We start from the raw sequence: 27696 nt of genomic DNA, 5'->3' as shown, positions 1-27696 counted from the left end.
AAAATCATGACTTTAATTTATACCTGGAATAACTGGTTTTGTTCTATTCTAATTTTAGAGTATATCCCAGCCTTGGCTAGCTCCTTGGCAATAGATTATAGGTCACCAAGGTATTAGGGATTAAGGACAAAGGAATGAAGGCATCAATGAAAGTTCTTGATTCAGAGATCACAAGTTGATGATGTATGAAAGATCCCATCCACAGAGCCAAGATAAGAAATGAGGTATAAGGAGACAGACAGATGGGGTATAATTTTAGGCAAAGCTTTTGCATTGAACACAACTTTACCCAGAGAAGCAAATGTAATCCCCAAGAATCAGGCTAGGAGATGATCTGTGTTTCACACAAAACAGGAGAGGCTAAGACTAAGAAACACTTCTTCACAAAAGTGAAGAAATAGAAGAATAGGTTCCAACTGTTTCCCTATTACAGGGTTGTCAAAAAAGTCATGATGCATTTTTGCATAAAAAACATAAAACAATATGTTGTGACTTTTCCAACTTTTCCCAATACATTTTTAAGCACAACTTAAGTTTTCTGACATTGAATTTTAAATATAAAAGGAAATCTTATTAAAATATGGTAATGCATGAATAGTTTCTGGAAGGAATATAACTTATTATACTGACTCAGTGCTGCTGAAGCAGTAGAAAGAGACCTATGTCCCTCTGAAATACCTGAATTTTCTCAACCATCAGCATGTTTTACTTTATAGTTAACAAAAGAACATTTAAAAAAACATATTGAGTCATACTTTGATTCAATAATATAGATGGTGTATTATGCTTCTGTTGTCACTGTAATAGGCATTTACTGCATACTAACTACCTTTCAAACAGAAGTTAACAAATGGCTGCCCAGAAGAAGATGGCACAGTGGATAAGGTGTTGGGCTCTTGGACACGAGGTCCTTAGTGATCCCCAGCATTGCATGTGCCAGAGTGATGCTTTGGTTCTCTCTCTCTCTATCTCTGCATGTCTTTTCTCTTATTAAATATATATATATCTTAAGAACAAAGAACCAGTGTGGAGGCCCACAAGAAATAGCTGAGATCATCAAAATTTATAAGCTAGTCTCTTTTCATGATATGGTATCATTTCACTGCACGTATTCACAGTAGGTCTAGAGTATCCTTTATGTAGTATTAAAAGTAAAGAGGCAATAGTAACTATCATATGTTAATTTTTCAATAGTTACAATAGTAATTGGGATTTTACACAAAAGGTTGGTTATACTTCATAGTAAGGAAATCATGCATACTTACCTATCAATTACATAGAAGTTGTCTCCATCATCTCCTTGATCAATAACATGCTCCCCTTCTTTGACCAATTTTTCAAACATGGCATCTAACACTTGGGACATCTGCTCCTATTTTATTTTTTTTAAAGACAGAATCATTATGTATATCTAGAACATATTTTCTTAGGTTACCATATTTAGCTTTAGGTTTCTATGAGTAGACTCAAAGAAGAAAAAGTAAAACTGCCACTGTCTGGTTAAATATATACAGTACAGTCTTATAACATACAAGTGGGGTGAAGATATACTTACTTGCATATTTAGTACATGAATGAAAATAATTATAATCTACTTCAAAATATAAACAATTAACACTTTACTATAAAAATATGCCAACAAATTACCATATACTCTGTGAAATATAATCTTAGAAATTAATACAGCCAGGTTAGTAAATAATTATTACAAGTTTTTAATATTCATTCATTTATTGCCACCAGGGATATTGCTGGGGCTCAGTGTCCACACAACAAATGAATCCACTGCTCCTGGTGGCCATTTTCTTTTCTGTTTTTTTTTTTTTTAAGATTTTATTTATTTATTCATGAAGATAGAAGGAGGGAGAGAGAGAGAGAGAAAGAGAGAGAGAGACAGAGAGAGAAAGAGAGAGAGAGGGAGAGGGGGAGAGAGAGAGAGAGAAAGAACGAGAACCAGACATCACTCTGGTACATGTGCTGCCAGGGATTGAACTCTGGACCTCATGTTTGAGAATCCAATGCTTTATCCACTGCACCACCTCCCGGACCACACACCATTTTCTTTTCTTTATTTAATAGGACAGAAAGTGAGAAAGGAGGAAGAGATAGAGGAGAGAAACAGAGAGACATCTGCAGTACTTGCTTCACTGCTCATGAAGATTCTGCTCTGCAGGTGAGAGGTGGGGGCTTGAACCTGGGTCCCTACAGATGGTAATATGTGCACTTAACCAGGTTCACCATTGCTCGGCCTCCTACAACTTTTTTTTTTCAAAGATACCTGTTCTTAAAATATCCATATTTGGGCAAGGGACTGGCACAGTTTAATGATGGCCTTTTTGGTAAATTCCAAACTACCCCATCATCTGGGCCTCTAGTCAGGGAACCTTTGGATTTCCAAATTTCTAGACTTAGACCTCTAACAGATCCCTTACTTCAACATCGCAGGTCACTTCCATCAGGAACATTCTCATCAGTCCTCTTGTGGGCCTTTCTACCTTGCCCTCACTGTAGAGCAGCAATGGCAGGGACTGTCTCACTCCCTGAAGGAAGATTGGGGCAACCTACTATGCCACTAAAGGAAGACTGGTCCTGAAATGAGTGCAGCTTAGAATGTTCCTAGCTATGACCATGTACTGTAGGCTAGCCTGGCAAGGACTCAGTGGTCAAACAGGCTCCTGTGCTAAATATGTATATACATGGCCTCTAGGTCAGATTGATAGGGTTTATAGTTAATGGTATTTATATAGTCTTCTCATATTGGGGAACTACTCTCTGCCCTCATCCAGCTTTCTAGTCCAATTTTCAACTCTGACACCATTTTCACAGACATTACTTTTAGTCTACCTGCATGCTAGCTATCAGGCTCAGGCAAAAATTACTAAAGTCATGGGCCGCATGGAACATACCTAAAAAGACGTCTCAGCTTCCTCCCACAACAAAGACTCCAAGTTTCATTTGCCCTATTCCCACCATTGGGTGCCTGTTTATCAAACAATTTGCTTTATATCATACCACCTTTCAGTCACCAAGTTGCAGATGCTACCATGATGCCATCCTGACCTCCCTAGACAGACAAGCTCACCAATGTGTCCTGGAACCACACCTCTCCAAGAGGCCTACATCACTAGGAAACGATAGAAACAGGGTAGGAATATGGATAGACCTGTCAATGTCCATGTTCAGTGGAGGAGCAATTATAGAAGCCAGACCTTCCACTTTCTGCACCCCCATAAGGAATTTTGGTCCATACTCTCAGAAAGGGATAAAGAATAGGGAAGCTTCCAATGGAAAGGATGGGACACAGAACTCTGATGTTGGGAACTTTGTGGAATTATACCTCTGCTGTCTTAGAGTATTGCTAATCATTATTAAATCACTAATAAAAAATTCTTTAAAAATCCTTATTTTAGTTATCACCAGACTTTAGACTTTATGTAGAGAGCAGCCAAACACTTGGTGATTTCAAAGCATAACTCAAATCCTTTTTTTTTTTTTTTTGGTTTAGCACCAGAAAAAAAAAAATAAAAACTGTGACAATAAATATTCTATCATAATTCTGTCACCAAGGGTCTCTTTAAGAAGTAACTGTTTGTCTCTGCAGGGAAGATTTAAAAATTGAAGCCATATGTATCAAAACAGTTAACCAACAATTCTTTAAATTATAGAAAAATTTAATTTGATACAGCGTGGTTAGTAAAGCTTAAGGTGAACTTTAACTGATGAGAATAAACTTGGAAGTAAAAAGGCTTTTCTCGGGACTGTGTGGTGGCTCACCTAGTTGAGTGGACAGTATGATACACAATGACCAAGGTTTGAGTCCCCAGTCCCCATATGCAGGGGCAAAGCTTTGCAATGGTAAAGCAGTGTTGCAGGTGTCTCTAGACCTCTCTATTACCTCTTTCCCTCTTGATTTCTGACTGTATCTATCCAATAAGTAAATAATTTAAAAAGCTTTTCTCAGAACAAATAAAAGGACAATTCAAAAGCATGTAGGAAAAAGTTATAAGGCTTAGCAGGATTATTAATATTTTTTGTCATTTACAAGCTCTGAACACTTGCTCAAATAACTGTGGGTATAAGTACGCACAACACTAATTTTGTTCAGGTCAAAATAAATTGCTACTATAATTAAATGAAGAAGATGAAGCTAGAGTAGAGGGAAGAAAAGATTCTAGTGAAATACACAGATTGAAATAACATGATATTCTGTATCAAGTAATACTCTGTGCTCTCTCTCATGAAATGACTAGAAAAAGATATTTTATACCAGAATCATAGACAGACCTTATATGAGTCTTTTTCTTTTGTGACAGCTTTAATATTTCATAGTGCATATTAAGTTATACACCTATAACATTGAAGAGGGACAATTGATGAACAGAAGAGGGACAATTGATGAACAAAAGATTTTCTTTTTTTATTGTTGTAGTTGTTATTGATGTCGCCGTTGTTTGATAAGACAGAGAGAAATGGAGAAAGGAGGGGAAGACAGAGAGAGGGAGAGAAAGATAGACACCTGCAGACCTGCTTCAGTGCTTGTGAAGCAACTCCCCTGCAGGTGGAGGTCGGGGCTGGAACTCAGATCCTTATGCCAGTCCTTGCGCTTCGCGCCACGTGCGCTTAACCCACTGAGCTACCGCCTGACTCCCAAAAGATTTTCAAAATAAAAGTTGTGAGTGGGTGAGGCATGGGGAAGCAGAGAAATGGCACAGTCAAATCTGGGCAGATAGGTTTACAGTCTGGAGAGGCTAACTCCCATTCATAGTGCCACCAGGCTTCCAACCAACTGACACCTGATTCCATCACTATGGGTAGATCTGAGACACAGTTGAAAACACAGACTTGATTCAAAGTCCTATACTATCAGTCACTACCTTCCTTCCATATATGCCTCCACTCTGAACACACAACCTTCAACTCTTAACTAAATAAAGAAAAACCAAACAAAACCAAAAAAACAGAGCTGGATTCCCGAGAGACACTAAACAAAATTGAACTAAAACAGCTACCACGAGCACAGGAGCCCTAGAACAATGGCCTTCATTTGCTGCAATTTGGGGACTCATCCACATAAAGATGAGAACTAAGTGCATATTCATTACAGGGCTCTAGGGAAAGTGAGCTACCATGCTGAGCCCATCATGTGTGTGTGTGTACGTACATAAATATGCAAATAATATGTTTTCATGGTTTAGTTAATTAATACTGTTAAAAAACAATTTTTTAAGGATATGGGAGGTGGAGGCAACAACTCAATGACAGCACAGAACCTGCGTTCCTGAAATCCCAGAAGTTCCAGGTTAATTCTGACACCATTTATGTCAGAGCTAAGTAGTGCTCCGGCTTATCTCCCTATTTCATTCTCTCTCCTAATAAATAAGTAAAACCTTTAAAAAAAAGACCATGGAATCTTTATAAATACTGATATATTGTCAAATACAAAAGAAAAATAACAGGTCAGCAGGCAGTACAGAATTTGCTGTCACCAAAATGTTATAAAAAATGCATTTGTGGGAGTCGGGCGGTAGCTCAGCGGGTTAAGCGCAGGTGGCGCAAAGCACAAGGGTCAGCTTAACGATCCTGGCTCAAGCCCCTGGCTCCCCACCTGCAGGGGAGTCGCTTCGCAAGCAGTGAAACAGGTCTGCAGGTGTCTGTCTTTCTCTCCCCCTCTGTCTTCCTCTCCTCTCTCCATTTCTCTCTGTCCTAACAATGACGACATAAATAACAACTACAACAAAAACAACAACAAAAATAAGGGCAACAAAAGGGAAAATAATAAATATAAAAAATTTTTTAAAAGGATGCATTTGTTTATACAGAAAATATCCCTAGAAAAATAAATGATAATGCTAAAAGAACTTGGCCCCTGAGACACTGGGTTGCTAGGAGATAGGAATGGAAAGCTTTCCTTTCACTGACTATTCATTTCTTCTTTTTTGATTTTGTTGCAGATTGTATGTCCCAACTTAATACCAACTTATTATTATTATTTCACTTAGTTATTTATGTAGAGAACTGGGGCCTTGTACATACACTATTTCACTGTTCCAGGTTGCTTTTCCATGATTTTACTGTTTTGACTTATCAAAAAAAAAAAATCAAGCTTTGTTTAAGCAGAGAACATAATCTTATATCTTCACATGGATTAAAGAAATTTTTTTAAAGAATGGAAGTGTTTTGCATGCTTTCCCCATGTTTCTATGTGAGTTCTGGCACATATTTATAGAAAAGCAGCCAAGACTGAAGATGAAGGCAGTGTGACAGCAGGCAGTGAAGCAGTGCTTTCCTGGTGAGGTGCTAACTGGCCCCAAAGAGATAATTTTACCGGGATGATTTCATTAACCCAAGACATATATAGCCACCTATCAAAATTCTGAAAGTTGATAAAATAATTTTCTATTTTATTTTGTTTTACTTGCTATTTACATACGAAGTCCTTAGGGATCAGAAAACACCGGCTTTATCGACTATTTCTCCCTCTACATGCCAAAATGGAGGTAAAGGCAAAACACACCACTTTCCTGAACTTAAAGTTAGCTATATTTCAGCAGATTGTGAAGCTGAAGAATTAAAGTACAGAGATTTATAAAGAAATATTTTCTAATAGAACACAGAACAATTATTTCTTCTGGAACTTTTCTGTGACAGGTGTCTGTCCTAGTCAATCAAAATTTAATTTCCCCATAATTATGCACAGAGTAGAAAGAACTTAGGAAATATTTAATATGCAGAGGCTTATCAGGATGACTGACAACTACTGTAGGAAATGCATATCTTATTCTCCTAAAAAATTCAAATTTGTGGCTGAGCACAGTAAAAGGGTTTGGATTCACTTGAAGAAAACAACAACTTGCTCTCCATTAATGAAAGAGCCTATCATATAGCATAAGAAAATTATTTCAGTTTGCCTTAAATTGGAAATATTTCAGAAGAAAAATGGCCCACTGGGTTGAACATTAAAATATCCATGAAAAGAATATCTTCAAAGAGATTAGTAATTATAAATGTTGTGATCAATGCAGAAATACACTGCATTCTAATGAAAAATATGCTGAAGCTTAAGGTGCAAGATTTTCTTTTTTTTTTTTTTCCAAGTATTTTATTTACTTTATTTTTGAGAGAGAGACAGACACAGAGGCAAACACCAGAGCACCACACAGCTCTGGCTTATTGTGGTGTGGGGGATTGAACCTGGGACTTCGGAGACTCAGGCATGAGGGTCTCTTTGCATAACCATTATGCTATCTACCCCCGCCCTGTGACGCACTATTAATCACAAATAAAAAAGAGAAGAAAGAAAGAAAGGAAATGGTTAGGCTGGTAACATAGCTCACTTTTAAGGTGTGCTGCTTTGTTATGTAGGTGCAAGATTTTCAAGTTGTGGTCCGGGAGGTGGTTCAGTGGATAAAGCATCGGACTCTCAAGCATGAGGTCCTGAGTTCAATCCCCGGCAGCACATGTACCAAAGTGATGTTTGGCTCTTTCTCCTTCTATGTTTTTCATTAATATATAAATAAATTAAAAAAAGATTTTCAAGCTAAACAATAACATCAGGAAATTCAGAAGAGATAGTAGATATTTCTTCTTGCTATTTAGTAATTCCCTTTCCTCCTTTAGGTTTACCAGTTTCAGCCAATGAAGTGCCACCTTCGCAGTCATTTCAATAAGAAAATGGGAATCAGCTTACACTCTTTTATTCAGATATTCAGACCCCAGTTCACTTCACCTCTAACTGAAAAAATATGGCTAATTCTGAATATATAAAGTGACACTGTCCCTTTCCCCTTCCCTAGTTAAGTATTGTTTTCAGGTTTATAGTACTGCAAAGATCCCTCAATGAGCTCACCACCAAAGACTGAATTTAGACAAATCTGTTGTCTTCTGTTTGAATGCATTAAGTGTGCCCGCCTGCTCTTGAAGGTGCTTCTAATGCTATAATGTGGCTTTATGATACATACACATCTTATAACCCACCAATGAAGTCTTCCATTTTAGGCCTTATTACTAATACTCTAAACTTTTCCTTCATCTGGCAATTCATTCTCTGAGGCTCAACACAAGTGGCTGTTCTAGCTTCCTGAATACTGAGGTTAGGTTAAGAGACCATTATATTTTTATTTATTTTATTATTTAATGAAAATTACTAGTGATTTAATAATGATTTATGAGATTATAACATTACAGAAGTATAGTTCCACACTACTCCCACCACAGTTCTTTGTCCCCAAACCACTTCAGCAGTAACCACCATAGTTTTCCCAAGGTCACAGATATGGGTTGACTGTGTGCATATCTTTTCTTTTTTTCAAGTTACTCTGTTTCAATTATCTGTATTTCACATATAAGTGAAATCATCCCATAGTTGTCCTTCACTTCCGTATTTACCTCACTATATTGTTATGTTAACATAATCTCTGCTAGTTGCGCCCATTTTGTCCCAAAGGACACAATATAGTGTTTTTTTAATTGCTAAGTAGTACTTCATTGGGTATGTGTCCCACAATTTCTTCTTCATCATCCTCTTCTTCTTTTTTGTATTTATAAGACTTGAGTGATTTTGATTCCATTGTTAAAGGGTTCCCTCCCAATATATTAAAATGTTTCTTGTTTGTTTTTTAATTTCTTTATTGGGGGATTAATGGTTTACAGTCGACGGTAAAATACAACAGTTTGTATATGCATAACATTTCCACATAACAATACAGCCCCCACTAGCTCCTCCTCTTCCATCAAAGTTAAAGACTGGAGTGGGGGGAGTGTTCAGGTCCTGGAATATTAAAGTTTTATTCAGGAAAATGAAAAGGCAAACACCAGAGAATCACATGGTCCATATGGGCAAAGATGGATGACCCCATATGGAGGCTCAAGCTTGTTTTTTATTTACTTCTAAGGTCCTATCTTCACTTCCTTTTTAAGTCACACCTACACCTATTATAACTTCCAGGTGTGCTTCTTTTTTCCTCTTCTGTCTCAGATAAATGAAACAGGGCCTAACTTGACTACCTCAAGTGCTCTCCAAATTCTCTTCCCTTACAGTGGTGGGGCAAAACCAAAGGTTCCTGGTCAGAAAAGTTCCAGATCCTAGTGGAAGTGGGATTCGGAGTCTTCTTGTCACTTTCTCTTAATATTTTCCCCTCTGGAGGTATGGGCCACAATTCTTTCTGAGATGCAGAAAGAAGGAGTTCTGACTTCTTAATTGCTTCTCCACTGGACATAGATATTGACCGATTGATTCATACGTCCAGGCCTGTCTTTATCTTTCCTTAGTAGGGTAAGGCTCTGAAGAGGTGTCCCCTCAGTTTTTATAAGGTTTCAATCATATTAAATTATTTATCATGTTCTACCAAATTGCTTTGCATACCCATTTAAATCCTTCATCAACCAGTAAGTCCCACAAGTGGAACAGCTATGCCTAAATATTTTTGTGCTTTCCAACACTATGTATTCAGGTAACATAGTTCCTGTCCTCAGGAAAGGTGACAAACAATGGGACTGACAGCTCTTTGGTACTGTCAGTTCAGGCAAGTCCGTGCCAGCAGTCATACTCAGAAATGGTAAAATAATAAACTTATACTAAAACAAAATCTCCAAAATCACAACATGAACCCCATAATAAAATGATTAAAAAGATAAAATAAGACAAAATGTAATTCATATTTTTTACTTTAAAATGATGCTATCAGAAACAAAGCTTACTTAAAAATACTTCTGCATGCTTAGAGACTATATGTATTATAACCCAGTGCAGAAGAATTGATATGATGTAGTATCTTATAAAAATGTTTTTTAAAGAATGGGTATTGATGGAACACTTTCCCCATAGAATACTGATTTAAAAGCTATAAGAAGCTGGGTTTAAAAAAAAAAGTTGTGGAAAACAGAGTTTACTCAGTTTTCATATTTGGAACATGGCAGTAATGATTCTTTCCAAAATGACAACACAGCAATAAATAATGAGATTTGTAATGAAGGAAGCAGAACATAAGGTTGAAGTACAATGCTAAATCTGAACATCAGGCTAGTTCATACTAGAAAGGGTATTCTATACACAATCCCCAAACCAAAGAATAGAAATTTCAAAATCCTTACAAAGAACAAAAATTCTCCTCCATCTTTAAGGCAAGCACAATGTTATTTTTGTAATATAAAGCTTACACATTAAGATAAAATTACTATTACTTGCTGTTAGGAGAATCAAAATATCATGGGATTCTGAACAACTTTGTCTGTTCCTATACTGTAAACAGAGAATGCAGGATTGCAATCCTCTGACATGGGTCTTTTCTCAGGGCTATGATTGTTGCAGGTAACCTTGAGGGATGAAAATATTTTCTCCAAACTGTTCAAAAGCACCAGACTTCCCAAGCACAGTCTTCCTCTCTGCTAATAAGAGTTGCTACATGTGCAGGCATACATGATGGTACTTTTACATTTCCCCAAGTGGTGAGAGTGTACATACAGAGAGTAAAATTCAAGACCTTGCACTGTTTTTCATACTGACACTGAGAAAAAAAAATTTTTTCAAGATTTATCTTACCGGGTCCAGGTTCTTAAAGAGCAGAATGTCTTTGCAAGCCTCTTGTAATCGATTCCTTTGATCATCAGTTTTTGGATGTATAATCTAGAAAGATAACAAATTTTGAAACAAATAAATTAGAAAATTTCTATATGCTACCATGATGTCAACCTGTCCTTCCTGGGCAGAAGACCTCACCAGTGTGTCCTGGAACCCCGCCTCTCCAGATCCCTGCCCCACTATGGAGAAAGACAGGCTGGAAGTATGGATCGACCTGCCAACACCCATGTTCAATGGAGAAGCGATTACAAAATCCAGACCTTCCACCTTCTGCACTCCACAATGATCCTGGGTCCATGATCCCAGAGGGATTAAGAATAGGAAAGCTTTCAAGGAAGGGGATGAGATACTGAGTTCTGGTGGTGGGAACTGTGTAGGACTGTACCCCTTTTACCGTATGGCTTTGCCAATATTTCCATTTTATAAATAAATTTATAAAATAAATTAGAAAATTAGTTCATTCATCTTTCCTATAAACAATAACATTTCCTAGCAGAATGTTAGAAGGAAGAATTTCTAGTGTTCAAGTTTTATAAATAAATTTTAAAATAAATTAGAAAATCAGTCCATTCGTCTTTCCTTATAAACAATAACATTTCCTAGCAGAATGTTAGAAGGAAGAATTTCTAGTGTTCAAGTTCTCATCAAGTGCCTATTATTAACTAGTAGTCTACTGAGTAGGGTCAAATAATATAATTGGTCTGGGGAGGTGGTGTAAATTCATCAGCACAACACTTGAACGTTTTTTAAAAGTGCTTTTTCTCTCTGGGTTGGTGAGTTCATTTTGTAAAGGTCTGTGATTGGTTAATCACTAAGAAACAAAAAGCAAACCCTCCCAAACACTTAGCAGGCAGAATATACAAAAGGACTATAGGCTATGTTAGATACACTGGAAATCTGAAGACTGCCTCTATTCTTCTCGAGTCAGTTAATAAATACTTATTATTATTGAGTAACAAGTACTAATACATTTACTCCATTAGTAATAATTAATTAAACAAATATTTTAAGGGAGCCGGGCAGTAGTGCACCGAGTTAAGTACACATAGTACAAAGCGCAAGAACTCATGCAAGGATCCCAGTTCCAGTCCTTGGATCCATACCTGCAGGGGGGTCGCTTCACAAGTGGTGAAGCAGGTGTCTGCAGGTATCTATCTTTCTCTCCCCCTCTAACTTCCTCTCTTCCTCTCAATTTCTCTCTGTCCAATCCAAAAAAAAAAAAAGCCTCCAGAAGCAGTGGATTTGTAGTGCCAGCACTGAGCCCCAGCAATAACCCTGGAGGCAAAAAAAATACACACACACACACACACACACATATATATTGTTTAATACTGACACTGAGTTTAATATAATTTCACTACCTAGTTTTTCCCCTTGAAACTTCATAAAAGCTCTGGAAATAAATTATTACATTTTTTTAAAGATTTTATTTATTTATTAATGAGAAAGATATGAGGAGAGAGAAAGAACCAGACATCACTCTGGCACATGTGCTGCCAGGGATCGAACTCAGGACCTCATGCTTGAGTGTCCAAAGCTTTATCACTGCACCACCTCCCAGACCACAATGATTATATTTATATTACACTAGGTGTTAAACATATTTTCATGGACAATATAACTAATTCCTCTTGGGGAGTGAATTTATGAAGGGAGCAAGTAGCAGACTGTATGGTGCCCAGAGAGTATGTACCAGAGTGCAGTCATTTTATAATGAAGCTGAGGGGAGCCAGCCATTTTATATTTATTAAATTTTTATTCTAGGAGGCAAAGACTAACAGAAGGACCTCAGTACGTATGATATGCCAGCTCTCTAGTATCCCTTTTGACTTTCAAAATACTCAACTGTTTTGAACCAAGTGATCCACTCAGTTATGGACAGTAGAAAGAGACAAGAAATGGTCCTAAGGGGGAGCAGGCATCAGCTGTGAAGTTTCCTGGAGACCTACAGAAACTTTTTCCTATTTTAAATCCACTCAGACATTACAGAAGGTAATGAGTAGGTACTGTGCTTCTTCTGTCAGCTGGTCCCACCACCAGAGTAACTAGAATAAGGTGGTAGAGTTTTGTGCTTGTGGGCACAACATACATCAATACCCACAAATGGTTAATCATATGTGTCAGATGACAAAAATCAATGAAAATTATAAGACCAAGAAGAATCAAAGGGATTTAGAAAATATGTATGCATTACTTATATACTACACAAAGGACTACTAGCCATTGAGAGGGAAAAACATGGCTGCCTTTTTCTTATAAAGGGAAGATATATGCAAAATATGTTTAATCATTAGCACAAAGTAATTGCTAAGGAAGGTGGCAGCTAAGACACAACAAGAGCAAAGTTTGCTACCTGTTAACTCATGCTATTCAAAAAAATTTTTAACATCTGAATATTTACAACCACAATTCATTTCTCCCTACTTCAAATAAGGAAAGATAGCACAATAAAAAAATAAACCCGCACAGAACAAAAAGTTATTTCTTGCTTTACAAAATCCATATAGAACCTCAAACTTAGACAATCACATTTTGCCTGCTGTCAAGCTCTATCCTTGGGGAGAGAGAAAACTGGAGATACCAGGCCACCAACTTATCAATTTCTTTCTTTCTTTCTCCCTAACCCATTCACTCTTCCTGATGTCTTACCCCAAAGGAGTATTTTTGCTCTTTTCTTTCCCTGCTCTACTACTGCTTGCATCATGAAGACTTGTAAAAAGTTAACAGTAGTTTTTGTTTTTGAGATAATGCTAGTTTACAAGTCTATAAATGCTTCAGAAGTATCCTTTTTTTTTTTCTTTTTGCCTCCAGGGTTATTGCTGGGGCTTGGTGGCTGCACTATGAATCCACTGCTCCTGAAGGCTATTTCTCCCTTTTTTACTGTTCTTGTTGTTTATCCTTGTTATTAGGGATCCTTGGGCTGGTCCTTGTACTTAGCGCCATGTGCACTTAACCTATTGTGCGACCAACTGGCCCCCAGAAGTATACTTTCTTTTTCTCTCTCTCTTTTTATTTATAAAAAGGAAACACTAACAAAACCATAGATAAGAGGGGTACAACTCTACACAATTCCCACCATCAGAACTCCACATCCCATCCCCTCCCTTAATAGCTTTCCTATTCTTTAACGCTCTGGGAATATAGACCCAATGTCATTGTAGGATGCAGAAGGTGGAAGGTCTGGCTTCTGTAATTGCTTCCCTGCTGAACATGGGCATTGACAGGTCGATCCATACTCCCAAAAGTATACTTTCTAATTTCCTCAGAATGTCACCCCACCAAAGTCCACTGGATTGCTCCCACACTCATCCATTATGATTTGATAATCTTAGTTCTGTTGTTTGAATTCAGAATCTTCATTAGGTTTTTCTTATTTTGCTGGCTTTGTTTTCCCCCTATGGGTGAAGTCATTCTGTATTTTCATTTTATATGAGTTCTTTTGATATTTCTTTTAGGCCAGATTTAATCATAATTCCTTCAGCAATTGCTTGTCTGAAAATTCTTTGTACCTCCTTCAAGTCTTATTGGTACATAGCAGGTTAAAGTATTCTTGGGTGGAAATTTTTTGTATCCAGATATGAATATATTCCTCCAGTTTATCTAATCTTTAGAATTTCTGTAGAAAAATCAGTTGGTAATCTTACAAGATTTCCCTTTTCAGAATTGTCTCTTTTGGAGGGGAAAACAGGGGATGAAGAGGGTCTTAGCGTCTTGGTGCATGATGATGGAAGAGGGCCTACGTTATAGTTAAGAGTGTTCTGCAGACACCTATCATGGGGAAATGTCTCCATTTCAACAACTGTACTGTAAACCATTAATCCCTCATCGAATGATAAAAAATAAGGGTTACCTCTTTGTCTTTTAACTTTGCTATTTTAACTGTTATGAGGTTTGGTGAACTTAAGATTTGGACTTATTTTTCTTGGAGCTCTTTGAGACTCCTGGATCTGGGTGTCTGTCTTCTTTAAAATTTTCACCTAAAAAATTTCCAAATATGAATTCTGTCACTTTCCCTCTCTTCTTGTATCCCTCTGACACAAAGTTGTTCTTGATGTTATCTCACAACTCTCATTTTAGTTGTTTTAGTACTTTTATCCTCTCTTTTTCTTGCTTTCTTTCTTTTTTCCTTTCTTTCCTCTCTTTTTCACCACCAGGGTCATCACTTGGGCTCAATACCAGTACTACAAATCCACCATTCCTGGCAGCTATTTTCTTTTTCTTTTTTTATTTGACAAGACAGAGAGAAATTGAGAAGGAAGGGGTAGACAGAAAGTAGGAGAGGAAAATAGATAGACTGACATGGACCCAGAGGTTATACAGGATCCTGTGCTAAATATGAATATATATGGGCTCCAGGTCAGATCAGTGTGGTAAATAGCTAACTGTATCTATATATATTTTCAAGTTTGGGAGCCACTCTCAGCTTTCAAGTTTTATTCTCAACTCTGGTATCATCCTCCTAGACAATGTTTCTAGTCTACATCTATGTTAGCTATCAGGCTCAAGCAAAGATTATAAAAGTCCTGGGCCCCTAGGTATAGACATAACATAGACATCCTACCTTCTTTCTGCTCCCTATTCTCATCTGCTCTAATTCTACTCTTTGGTCCCTGTTTATTAAACATTTGTCCTGCTTATATTACGTAAGTATATTATATACTACTTATATTATATATAAGTATATATATTACTGCCTTTCAGCCACTAGGTTGTATATGACACTAAGACCCCTTCTTGACTTTCCTAGGCGGATGACCTTGCCAACATGTCCTGGAACCTCAACTGAAAGGTTGGGGGTATGGATTGACCAGCCAATGCTCATGTCCAGCATAGAAGCAATTACTGAAGTCAAAAGTCCCACCTTCTGCACCCCAAAAAGAATTTGGGTCACACTACCAGAGGGAAAACATTAGGAGGAGATGACTAGAGGCCTCTGAACCGCAATTACACTAAGACTCTCAACTTTTGTGACCATAAACCTTTGTAAACTAGGAAGAGAATGTGAAGGACACTTGAGAAAGTCAGGCTGTTTCCCTTATCTGAGAGGGACGAGGAGAAAAGGAAGGACACCCAGAAGTTCTAATAGGTGTAGGTTTGGCTTAGAATGGAAATGAGAGCAGGCTCCTAGAAATGAATAAAAGCATCAGCTTTCACATGAGGTCAGTTATCTTTGCCCAAATGGTCCATGTTTCTCTGGTGCTTGCCTTTTCATTTTTCCAATAAAAAATTTTAAAATATTGAGGTGGGGTATGAGGAATACTTAGAGTGGGGGGAGGCTTTAACAATGGAATAAAATCACTTATTTGAGTCTGATAAATACAATAAAAAAAGTAATGGGACTCAATGGAATTCTACTTAATAATTAAAGACTATAATTTGTCCTTTAGTACTAAATGGATGGGACTGACCAAGATTATGCTTAGTGAAGTCAGGAAGTGAAGGACAACTACAGAGTGATTTCACTCATAAGTGGAACAAAGAGAACTGAAAGACATGAATTGAAAAAAGGAAAAGTATACATATATACCCATGCTTATGATCTTGGGAAAACTATGATGATGTTGGAGGGGTGTGGAGGGCACAGAAATTTGGTGGTGAGAGTGACTGTAATTATACCTCTGATATCTTATACTCTTATAAATCACTAATAAAATACTAATATAAAAATAAAATTGTTATAGGAAGGTTGCTCAACAGTGTAGCAAATGTACGAAGCCCAGAAAAGTTTATGTAGTATATTAACTAATGTATTACTAGAAACAGACCCTAAACATAATTTTATTTATTTTTTAAATATTTTTATTTATTTTTAAATATTTATTTATTCTTTTTGTTAACCTTGTTGTTTTATTGTTGTAGTTATTATCGTTATTGATGATGTTGTCCTTGTTGGATAGAACAGAGAGAAATGGAGAGAGGAGGGGAAGAGAGAGGGGGAGAGAAAGACACCTGCAGACCTGCTTCACCGCCTGTGAAGGGACTCCCCTGCAGGTGGGGAGCTGGGGCTTGAACCTGGATCCTTATGCCAGTCCTTGCACTTTGCACTGCATTAAACTCCCCCTAAACATAATTTAAAGTTAAGAAAATGAACTTGCCCAAGTAACTTTTGCAATGTCACATAGTTCAGAAACTGCAGAATGTGGTTTCTGATGCAGCTCAAATAAAACTATACCTTAAACTAAGTGTAGTAAGATAATGACTAAAGGTCAGATCTTTCATTTTTTTATGACCCTTGAAGAATTTACATTTTTTAATGATGGAGATAGTTGAGTATTTTTTAAAATTTTTTATATTTATTTACTTATGTTCCCTTTTGTTGCCTTTGTTTTTTTATTGTTATAGTTTTTTTATTCTTGTTGTTATTGACATCATCGTTGTTGGATAGGACAGAGAGAAATTGAGAGAGGAGGGGGAAGAGAGGAGGGGGAAGAGAAGAGGGGGAAATAGAGAGGGGGAGAGAAACACACCTGCAGACCTGCTTCACTGCTTGTGAAGGGACTCCCCTGCAGGCGGGGAGCCGGGGCTCAAACCAGGATCCTTATGCTGGTCCTTGCGCTGTGCGCCACGTGCACTTAACCCGCTGAGCTACTACTGCCAGACTCCCAAGAGTATTTTTTTTATATCTACCTATCTATCTATAAATCTACATCTATTTCTCTCTCTCTCTCTCTCTCTCTCTCTCTCTATATATATATATATATATATATATTTTTTTTTTTTTTTGCCACCAGGGTCATCACTGGGGCTCAGTGCTGGCACTATAAATCCACTGCTCCTGGTGGCTATTTTTTCCTTTATTTTTTTCTATTTTGTTTGACAGAACAGAGAGAAATTGAGAGGGAATGGAGAGATGATGAGGGAGAGAGCAGAGAGACACCTGCAGACCTGCTCACCAATTGTGAAGCTTCCCTCCTGCAGTTGGGGAGCAGGGGCATGTGGTAACATGTGTGCTCTACCGAGCATACCACCACTTGACCCCCAAGAAGAGTATTTTCTGACAGGAATTATAAGGCATTCAAACTCAAGTGTCCATAAATAGGTTTTAATGAAACACAGCCACAGTCTTTCATTCAAGTCACAAATGCAAGCTGAGTAATTGCCACAGATACAGACCTAAAAGTTGAAAAATATTTATTATTTAAAAACAGTTAAGGGTAGGGTGGTAGTGCAGCGGGTTAAGCGCACAAAGTGGGAAGTGCAAGGACCAGAGTAAGGAACCTGGTTCGAGCTCCTGGCTCCCCCATCTGCAGGTGAGTCACTTCACAGGCGGTGAAGCAGGTCTGCAGGTGTGTTTCTCTCCCCCTCTCTATTTCCCCCTCTTCTCTCCATCCTGTCCAACAACAATGACAGCAATAACAACAATAATAACCACAACAATAAAACAATAAGGACAACAAAAGTGAAAAAAATAGCCACCAGGAGCAGTGGATTCGTGGTGTAGGCACCGAGCCCCAGCAATAACCCTGGAAGCAAAAAACAAACAAAATTACCTTTTAAAATACAAGTGTTTTTTTTAAAAGTAAATGTTTTGATAGGTAATTTTTTATAAATATGATACCAGCTCTAAATTTCTGCTGACTTTCAATTTAAAAATTAGAAAACTAAAAAATAAAGACTTTTCATGAAGAAAACACTGTACCTGTTTTGTTAAGCAAGAAAAATCTGCAGATATTTTCATATTTGCAACATCTATTCTACATACAGAACTGAAAGTACCCTTTGAAAAACCAAATGATGGAGCTGGAGAGAGTTCACTGGGACACCAGAGGGAGCTCCTTTGCTATAGGAACTCTCCCTCCCTTTGTCTGTCAACATTAACCCAAGCAGTGAAGTCATATGTGTGAGGCCCTCATTCCAACAAAAGAGAAAGAAAAAAAAAGAATTAAATCAGATGCTAAGAAGGTGGTTCTGCAGTAAAGTCCACCCCTTGAAAGCCTGGATCCTGGGTTTGGTCCCCGGTACCATGTGAAAAACAATGAAAATGAATTGTGGAGTAATGCTTGTGTCTTACTCCCTCACACTGGAGATGGGGGGGGGGGGAGAGGGAGAGGAGAGAGAGAGATCAAATCAAATCAAATCAGAATATCCCATTTTCCAACTTAAAAGCTAATGGTGGGGGGCTGGGAGGTGACATATTCTGTTGTACAGTGCACATGTTACTATGTGCAAGGACCCAGGTTCAAGCCCCTGGTTCCCACCTGCTGGAAGGAAGTTCATGAGCAGTGAAGCAGGGCTGGAGATGTCTCTTTATCTTTCCTCTCTTTCCCTCTTGATTTCTCTCTGTATTGACAAAACAAACAAAAACTGATGGAGTAAATCACTGTTATAGAGAATTAAATTCCATTCTTTCCTTATCCACCCCCAATTAAGCCACTGGGCCCCAACCACACCTATCTTCATGCAGAACCTCACACTCCCCTGCTCTGCTGGGACAAGTCTCTCTGTGTCTATTCTTCCAGTCTCACTGCACACGGCCTCTCCAATTACTTCATGTATTGAGGATACTGTTCTGTTTTATTTCCTACACCTGCTTCACATGGCGCACCAGCCATGGCCTGTTCGATAGCGACTGAGGAGAGCCCAATCATAACGTGCTAGGTCAAAGCCGGGTTGACGCTATGTTCTACCGCTGGGGAGCCAGAGACGACCCGAACTGCCCCTGCGGCTCCAGACAGACTATGACCCACATAGTCAACGACTGCCACCTCTCCAGATTCAAAGGAGGTCTCGAAACTTTACATCAGGCTCAACCTGACGCTGTTGACTGGCTACGGAAGAAGGGCAAACGCCAGAAGAAGAAGCAGCTTATTTTCCACTTCTGCCACCAGAGCCTAAATTCTTAAAGAGCAGGGGTCTGCCCCTCATGTTTCTGACCATTGTGTACCTGTTATACATACACCACAGTGTGTGGAGAAGGCTGCCAAGAAACTCTTTACACCAAATTTACCAGCACTTCTTTATCAGCTTCTACATGCCAATGCACATAACTCTTACACTTTCATCTGTGAAGGTATTCTCACTAAAATCTAATTTATTCTTCTCCAGACCAGTCTTAATATTTAACTTTCCCTTGAAATTATATCAAGGAAAATGTATGTATGCTAATCTGAGATCATATACTTTAAAAATAAACAGGTAAACATGTTTTTCCTGAGTTCAGAACTAGTCAATGAATCAAGCCCAAGGGAGGGAATCCAACGAGTCAGAAACACACGTGATAGACTGGACTTGTTACCAGCACCCGAAATGTGTGTGCACAGTAGAAGGCGTTAGTTTCGTAGGCACCCACAAGACCTTGCTCAGTGGGGTTTGATGCTACCTCCAAGTGTACAGAATTGAGTTTAATTGTGGCCAGATGGTTCATTAGACACCAAACAGCTAGTGTCACAGAGAACTGGTATGTGAAAAAAGTTTTCCCCCTCTGGTGAACAGAAATATGCTATGTGAGTATGGTAGTAGCATGAGAAGACAAAAGGAAAGAAAAAGAAGAGAATGCCTACACTTGAAGGATAGGCTTGGAGGCTTTTCCTTGATCAGGAGCCGAATCCCTCATAAACATGAGACTCACTAGTCTCTGAGGTAGGCTCCTTCTTGTTTACTGACTAGTTTTGCTTCATTTTGTTTACCCTTTTTAGGATTTTGTAAAATTTCCAAGGAAGTATGCAGTGATTTTTTCACAATACCTTTTTTTTTTTTTTATTTCATTGGATTGGGTTTTCTTATGCAGCCAAGTAAATCTTCAGTGATATAGAGGCTTTCTAACAAAAACACTTATCTCATAGACCAAATGGTAATAGTTTTTACACTGTGTTCTGTTTCCAAACTGTATTATTTTTTTCAGATACCACTACTTAATAAGGAGAAAAATATTACCCAAAAGATATCAATGTACTAGTCTTATGAAGCTGTGGCTATGTTATTTTACAAAGCATAGAGGAATTAAAGTTGCAGATGGAATTAAGATTACTAAGCAGCTGATTTTTTGTTGTTGTTGTTTCTTTTTTTTATTTTTTATCTATAAAAAGGAAACACTGACAAAAACTATGGGATAAGAGAGGTACAACTCCACACAATTCCCACCATCAGAACTCCATATCCTATCCCATCCCCTGATAGCTACCCTATTCTTTTTTTTAATTTTTAATTATAAAAAGGAAAAACTGACCAAAAACCATAAGATAAGAGGGGTACAACTCCACACAATTCCCACCACCAGAACTCCATATCCCATTCCCTCCCCTGATAACTTTCCTGTTCTTTATCTCTCTGGGAGTATGGACCCAGGGTCACTATGGGGTGCAGAAGGTGGAAGGTCTGGCTTCTGTAATTGCTTCCCTGCTGAACATGGGCTTTGGCCCATCAATCCATACTCCCAGCTTGTCTCTCTCTCTTTCCCTAGTGGGGCAGGGCTCTGGGGAAGTGGGGCTCCAGGACACATTGGTGGGGTCGTCTACCCAGGGAAGTCCAGTTGGCTTTATGGTAGCGCTAAACTGTATTTTTAAATATTCTTGAATTTAGACCTTTTTTTTTTTTTTACCTGTTTAAGCCTTCTCATCAAAATTACTTTAGTTACTGAGTCTTAACATATAAAGAATACTTGTAGCCTTCAAAGTTACTCACTATTATTTCTGCTATAAACACAAATTTAATGGGAGTCGGGTGGTAGCACAGCAGGTTAAGTACACGTGGTGCAAAGTGCAAGGACTGGCATAAGGATCCCAGTTTGAGTCCTGGCTCCCCACCTGCAGGGGAGTCGCTTCACAGGCGGTGAAGCAGGTATGCAGGTGTCTCTCTTTCTCTCCCCTTCTGTGTCTTCCCCTCCTCTCTCCATTTCTCTCTGTTCTATCCAACAATGACGACATCATCATCATCAACAACAAAGGGCAACAAAAGGGAATAAATTTAAAACTCTTTAAAAAAATGAAAAAAAATTAAATTAATTATATGATAGGAATGTCTAGTTTTTCTGACTACACAGAGTAGTAGCAGCACAACACATAATAGCAAAAATATTTTGATTTTAAGGCTACATAATTTTAGGCTGGAATTTGCAGATTTAATGAAAATAATTTAAGTTTTAATAGTGAAAAATGAGGTCCCCTAATCCTTAATGCCAAGAATCCCCATGGGTAAAGAATGTAATAGGATTTCCTTTAAGATCTTCTGTGTCATAATACAATCTTAATCTTTCTACCCCTGGGCTTTACATATATTTCAGGGAGCCTAATGACGTAGTGATTTAAGTACACAGTGTCTGCTTTTCCACATTAAAACTCAAGCCTACTTAGTTTCCAGCTCTACAAAAATAAGTTTGTGTTTATACTTTTAAAAACTAAATAGAAAAAGAGAACTTTGACAAACTCTATACTAAAGCAAAAAGAGGGGAAGAAATTATTACTTTCCACATCTGGCATAGTAATCTCTTATGTGGTTTACTTTTTGTAACATGTGCACTTAACCAGGTGCACCAACACCTGGCTCCGTGGTTTACTTTTTATAAAATAAATACTAAGATAACAAAGCTAAAGGACACAGCTTAAAAACTGTTTTTTTTGGGGGGGGGTGTCAGGTGGTGACACACCAATTGTGCACACACATTCCCATGCACAATGGCCTGGGTTTGAGCCCTCACTCCCTGTGGGAAAAAGTCCACCGTCGGGAAATCCAGGCCATCATCTCCATGAGGGTCTGAGAGGGGCGACTCCAAACCCTCTCCTGTATGGAGGGGCGTTTGGCAGGTGCCCACTTGACACCATGACCTTAAGATGGATGGAGTTTTCCAGGCTGGGAACCTTCCTGCACATGCTTCCTCATTCCCTTTGAACAAAGGCCATACTTACCATATATGGCCAACTGAAACCCATTGCAAATATCCTAGTCTTGCTTAACTGCTCCCTCACCCCCTGCCCTGAGGTGCTTGTGATTCACCTTTAGAGAGAAGCTTACCTGTACATGGTGAGCTGGTGATCAGAACTTATACAGTAACTTCCCAGTAATGAACAAACATCTGACAGGTCAAGACTTAACCCTTTATTGTGTGTATGGCTTAATGATTACCTTAACCTTTTCCTAACCCTTGGGTACATCTGCTTGCTTGTACCCCTGAATAAACAAGTCGTCTCTCTGAAGCTTCTCCCTGGGGGGTCGTGTCATTCCTCTCTGCTCCCTCATCAGCAGGGTTCCCAAGACCCCCGGAGTGGCCCAAGGAGAAATTCCCTCCCCCAACTCCCCACCTGTGTGTGTGTGGGGGGGGGGTTTCACAAGCGGTGAAGCAGATCTACAGGTGTTTCTCTGTCCCTCTTCCTCTCTCCTTCACCCTCCTCTCTCAATCCTATCAAAATGAAAAGAAATTAAAAAAAAAAAAGAAAACAGTGATCAACAGGAGTGGTGATTTCATAGTGCTGGCACTGAGCCCTAGAGATAATCCTGGTAGCAATAAAATAAATAAATAAATAAATAAATAAATAAATAAATAAATAAATAGAGAAAGGAAGAAAGAAAGAAAGAAAGAAAGAAAAGAAAACCTGCTTTGAACTAGAAAAATTTTTAGCCATTAGGTCTTCTCAGGAATCAGCTTCTTTCTTTTTTTTTTTTCTTTTTCCTCCAGGGTTATTGCTGGGGCTCAGTGCCTGCACTAGGAATACACTGCTCCTGGAGGCTCCCCGCTTTGATGCCCTTGTTGCTTAATAGTTGTCGTTGTTGTTATTATTGTTGTTGTGCTGTTGTTGTTGGGTAGGACAGAGAGAAATGGAGAGAGGAGGGGAAGACAGAGAGGAAGAGAGAAAGATAGACACCTGCAGACCTGCTTCACCGCCTATGAAGTGACCCCCCCATGGAGGTGAAGGAGCTATAGATCCTTATGCCAGTCCTTGCATAAGGATGTGCGCTTAACCCACTGTGCTACCTCTGGCCCCTCAGGAATCAGTTTCTTTAAATGAATTTTTTTTATCTCACCATCTATATTGTTTCTTTCTTTATTTTAAAATTACTTATTTTCCCTTTTTGTTGCCCTTGTTGTTTTTCATTATTGTTGTAGTTGTTGTCGTTGTTAGATAGGACAGAGAAATGGAGAGAGAAGGGGAAGACAGAGAGTGGGAGGGAAAGATAAACACCTGCAGACCTGCTTCACCACTTGTGAAGCAACTCCCCTGCAGGTGGGGTGCCGGGGCTTGAACTGGGATCCTTAAGCCACTCCTTGCGCTTTGCACCACATACGCTTAACCCGCTGCGCTACTGCCCAACTCCCTATATTCTTTTTTTCTCTCTTTTCTCTTCCTCTCCCTGTAGCATTGCCTTGTCATGCACAACACTCAGATGTAAGTCCAGAATGACACCGGAATTGCCATGTCACTGTGGAAGCATGAGTGCTATGGAATCTCTCTCCTCTGCTCTCTATCAGAATGAAAAGACTCTGTTGGCACTCTAGAGGTAACTTTACTATAATATATTGTTTCAGAGTGAGTTTCTATTACTATAAATTAGAAGGCATTTTCCAGTATTTCTCTATACTAGAAAATCTAAGAAAAATAACATCACTATAACATAGCTTTTTTTATGCTGTATTTTGCAAAGGAAATAAAGCCACAACTATAGTGAGCTTCTTGTATGCCTTTTATTCAAAGAGAAGCTCTCTAGATAAAGGTTATGTCATGTTACAGAATGTGATGTTAAAGTAGGCTATCAGAGAGATAGGAATAGGAAAAGAAATATCAAAATAATTCCTTGGAGGTGGAACTCTAAACCTGTAATCTTATAATTTGCAAAAATAGTCCTGTAATTGTATAATCTTGTAAACTAATCTTTTAAAAATTTTTATTATCTTTATTTATTTATTGGATAGAGATATCCAGAAATCAAGAGAGAAGGAGGAGATACATAGAGACACCTAACAACACTGCTCATCACTTGCAAAGCTCTCTCCCTGCAGGCGGGGACTGGGGGTTCGAACTCAGCTCCTTGCGCATTGTAATACATGTGCTCAACTAGATGTGCCACCACCCAGCTCCTTCGTAAACTACTCTTAATTCACTCATAAATATGTGGAAAATTGATAAAACCAGATAATACTACCATTATGTCTTTTCTTGATTTACATGCCTGTTTTTATCTTATTATTCTCTTTATCTTACATAGGAATATCAATTTAATATTAATTTATTCATGAATTACATACCCTGGATTCTGCATCATCTTCTTCTTCATCAGGATTATAAGCCTCTGCACATACTACAAAAGTGAAAAGACAGTTTTAAAGATTTTTATTATAAAACATTATTATATACCTTTAAAAATTAATGAACAAAATGAGTATCATGTATAAAAGCATGTTAAGTCACCTTAGCCAAGGGAGGCAGTCTATTCTCTCAAACAATTTCCTACCGCAATTTTTAAGGAATTTACTCAGATGCTATGGATGAAAATTAGTAAGCCTAGGCATACAGAAAGTAAGCTAGTCTTAATCAGAAAACAATAAGGTCTTAAATCAACCAGAAAAGAGCTAAAGAAAGATATCTGTGGCTGGGAAGTACCCTGGGGGTTTTGCCCTCTAACATTATTTCAAATTTCTAGACTGTCACCTGTGGAAGGAACCAGAATAAAATAGGTTTTTTCCCCCCCTTCTAACATCAACCAAAACAGAAAATGAAGCAGTTTTTATTAAATAAAGAGGAGACAAAAAAATACCACTTGACATGATAGTAACTAGGTTTATTTTCTGGATTTTTATTTCCAGACACTTCATTTAGAGAGTCAATGAGAAAGCTATGTAAACCATTATCTTTGTTCAATAAAATGATAAAGAAATAAATGAAAAAAGAGAGGAAATTCATTAAATATATTCATGCTGGGTTATTTTACTTGAAAATTTAATTTTTTTGCTCCAAGCCAGGGACAGACCTAAAATACACAATGAGATATTCTGACTCACATCTAACATGTTTACACTCCACCCAAAATTGATACAGTAAGATATAAAAAACATATCACCTAGTTCTTGGAATTTCTTAGATTGCATAAAATCCAGAGATAAGAATCCCTAGAATTTAAGCAAGATATTTCCCTTTACATAACATACAGGTGTTAAAGGTTGCAAAAGACACCCCTAGAACAAGTACTCTGTTATATTAATGTGCTTCTTCTATTCTTTTTTTGTCTATTTTCTTATTTTTATTTTATTTATAAAAAGGAAACACTAACAAAAACCATAGGATAAGGGGGTACAACTCCACACAATTCCCACCACCAGAACTCTGTATCCCATTCCCTTCCTTGATAGCTTTCCTATTCTTTAACACTCTGGGAGTATTGTGGGATGCAGAAGGTGGAAGGTCTGGCTTCTATAATAGCTTCCCCGCTGAACATGGGCGTTGACAGATCGATCCATACTCCCAACCTGCCTCTCTTTCCCTAGTGGGGTGGGGTTCTGGGGAATAAGAGCTCCAGGACACATTGGTTGTTTCTTTTATTCTAATCAAGCCTACCTGTCACCAAAGAATATAAGCTGGACTTTACCTTAGAAAACAGAGAGATGGAAGTCGGGCAGTAGCAGCAGGTTAAGTGCATGTGGTGCAAAGCACAAGGACTGGCAGAAGTATCCTGGTTCAAGCCCCTGGCTACCCAGTGGCAGGGGAGTCACTTCACAAGTGGTGAAGCAGGTCTGCAGGTATCTTTCTTTCTCTCCCCCCTCTGTCTTCCCCTCCTCTCTCCATTTCTCTCTGTCCTATCCAACAACAACAACATCACCACCAACAATAATAATAACTACAACAATAATAAAACAAGGGCAACAAAAGGGAATAAATACATAAATAAAAAAGAAAACTTAAAAAAAAAGAAAAGAAAACAGAGAGACAATCTATTGTTGGTATGCTTCTAAATCCTGCTTATAAGACCTTCTGTTTTGATCATCACATTCGGTTTGCTTGTACTACTTACGATGTATTCTATTTACATAACCACTGTTAACTAAGCACTCTCCTGCCTCCGGGACATTGGTTTAATCCTCACTGGTTCGCGCTTTTCCTTTCTCCCTGCCCCCTATCCTACGTACTTCCTTGTCCCTGACTCTTCCACCTCAGGAGGGAGGCAGGGGAGAATTGTGTTGTGATTAGAAGAGATTAGATTGTTGAACTGCATCCCCGCTCATCAATAAAGAGATACTGCTTCCCAGCTCAGCCATGAGTCCGTGGTCGTCTCTCTCTCCTGCCCGCGAGGCTATCCCGGCAATCTATAAGAACTCTGCTTCCGGAAGGGAGGAAGATGGTGGATTGAGAAGTCGCTAACAGCGAGCGCTCTGATCGCATCGTCGGCAACGGTAGGATTTTCTGCCTTTAGCAGGCCAGTTAATAAGGGGTGACACCAAAAAGTGAGTACAATTTAATTTGGGTTAAGAATTAGAGTAAAGGTGACACGGACTAGCGGGGTTCCAGAATTCCCAGGGCGCCGGGCAAGGCGAGTGCGCCGGGCATTGTCCTCCGCCCGCCCAGGAAGGCGGCTCCTCCTCCGGTTGCAGAGCGCGGCGGGCAGAGGACCCGGAGAGAGCACTTTAGCTCGGGGGCTTTCTCTTGGGAGTTTCCAGGGTCCACCGCGACCCTGAGGGCGGATCCAAAGACTTCTTGAGTATAGCTCTCATTGGATCAAAGGATTTGGAGCTAGTTTTCATTTTTGAGAAATCCTTTAAAAAAGTCTGGAGGGGGGGGTTTTCCGGAAGATGGCGGACTGAGAAGCGGCTAGCCTTGGAGCTCCGGATACATCTCTTGTAAACAATAGGATTTTCTGCCTTTAGCAGGCCAGCCAATAAGGGGCCATAGCGGTGACACCAAGGAGGTGTCGATAACTTAATTTGGGTTAAGAATTAGAATAGGGGAAAAAAATTCTTTTTTCTTCCTTTTAATTTTCAAGCATACATCCTTCCCGCCGCCCCCCCCCCCCCCATAAGCAGTGCCTGGGACCAGCTACTAGCAGGATACCCCATACCACCAAACAGGGTTTTTTTTTTTTTTAATTCACTGATACACATTTGGGAAGTTCCTCGCACTGCCCTTTAATTACAACCCTTCTTCTTATCTTCTCCCTTTTCTCTCTCTTATCTCTCTCTATCTCTCTTTTATTTATTTATTTAT

At 38.7% G+C, this 27696-nt stretch overlaps 1 protein-coding gene across 1 annotated transcript in view; it reads right to left on the bottom strand.

The window, feature by feature from the left end:
• The window catches only part of PRKAR2B (protein kinase cAMP-dependent type II regulatory subunit beta), a 126331-nt gene that overhangs the window by 22828 nt on the left and 75807 nt on the right, over positions 1–27696 (bottom strand). The window contains exons 3-5 of the mRNA XM_007528317.3: positions 24750–24802; positions 10538–10621; positions 1266–1372 (exon numbers count right to left, since the gene is read on the bottom strand). Of these exons, the coding sequence (XP_007528379.1) occupies positions 1266–1372; positions 10538–10621; positions 24750–24802 (244 nt within the window). The remainder of the gene's footprint in view (positions 1–1265; positions 1373–10537; positions 10622–24749; positions 24803–27696) is intronic.

This window comes from Erinaceus europaeus, chromosome 8 (genome assembly GCF_950295315.1).
Source record: "Erinaceus europaeus chromosome 8, mEriEur2.1, whole genome shotgun sequence".
In the NCBI taxonomy this organism is placed as follows: Eukaryota; Metazoa; Chordata; class Mammalia; order Eulipotyphla; family Erinaceidae; genus Erinaceus; species Erinaceus europaeus.
The sequence above is the reverse complement of the archived record's forward strand: the minus strand, read 5'-3'. Positions and strand labels throughout refer to the sequence as shown.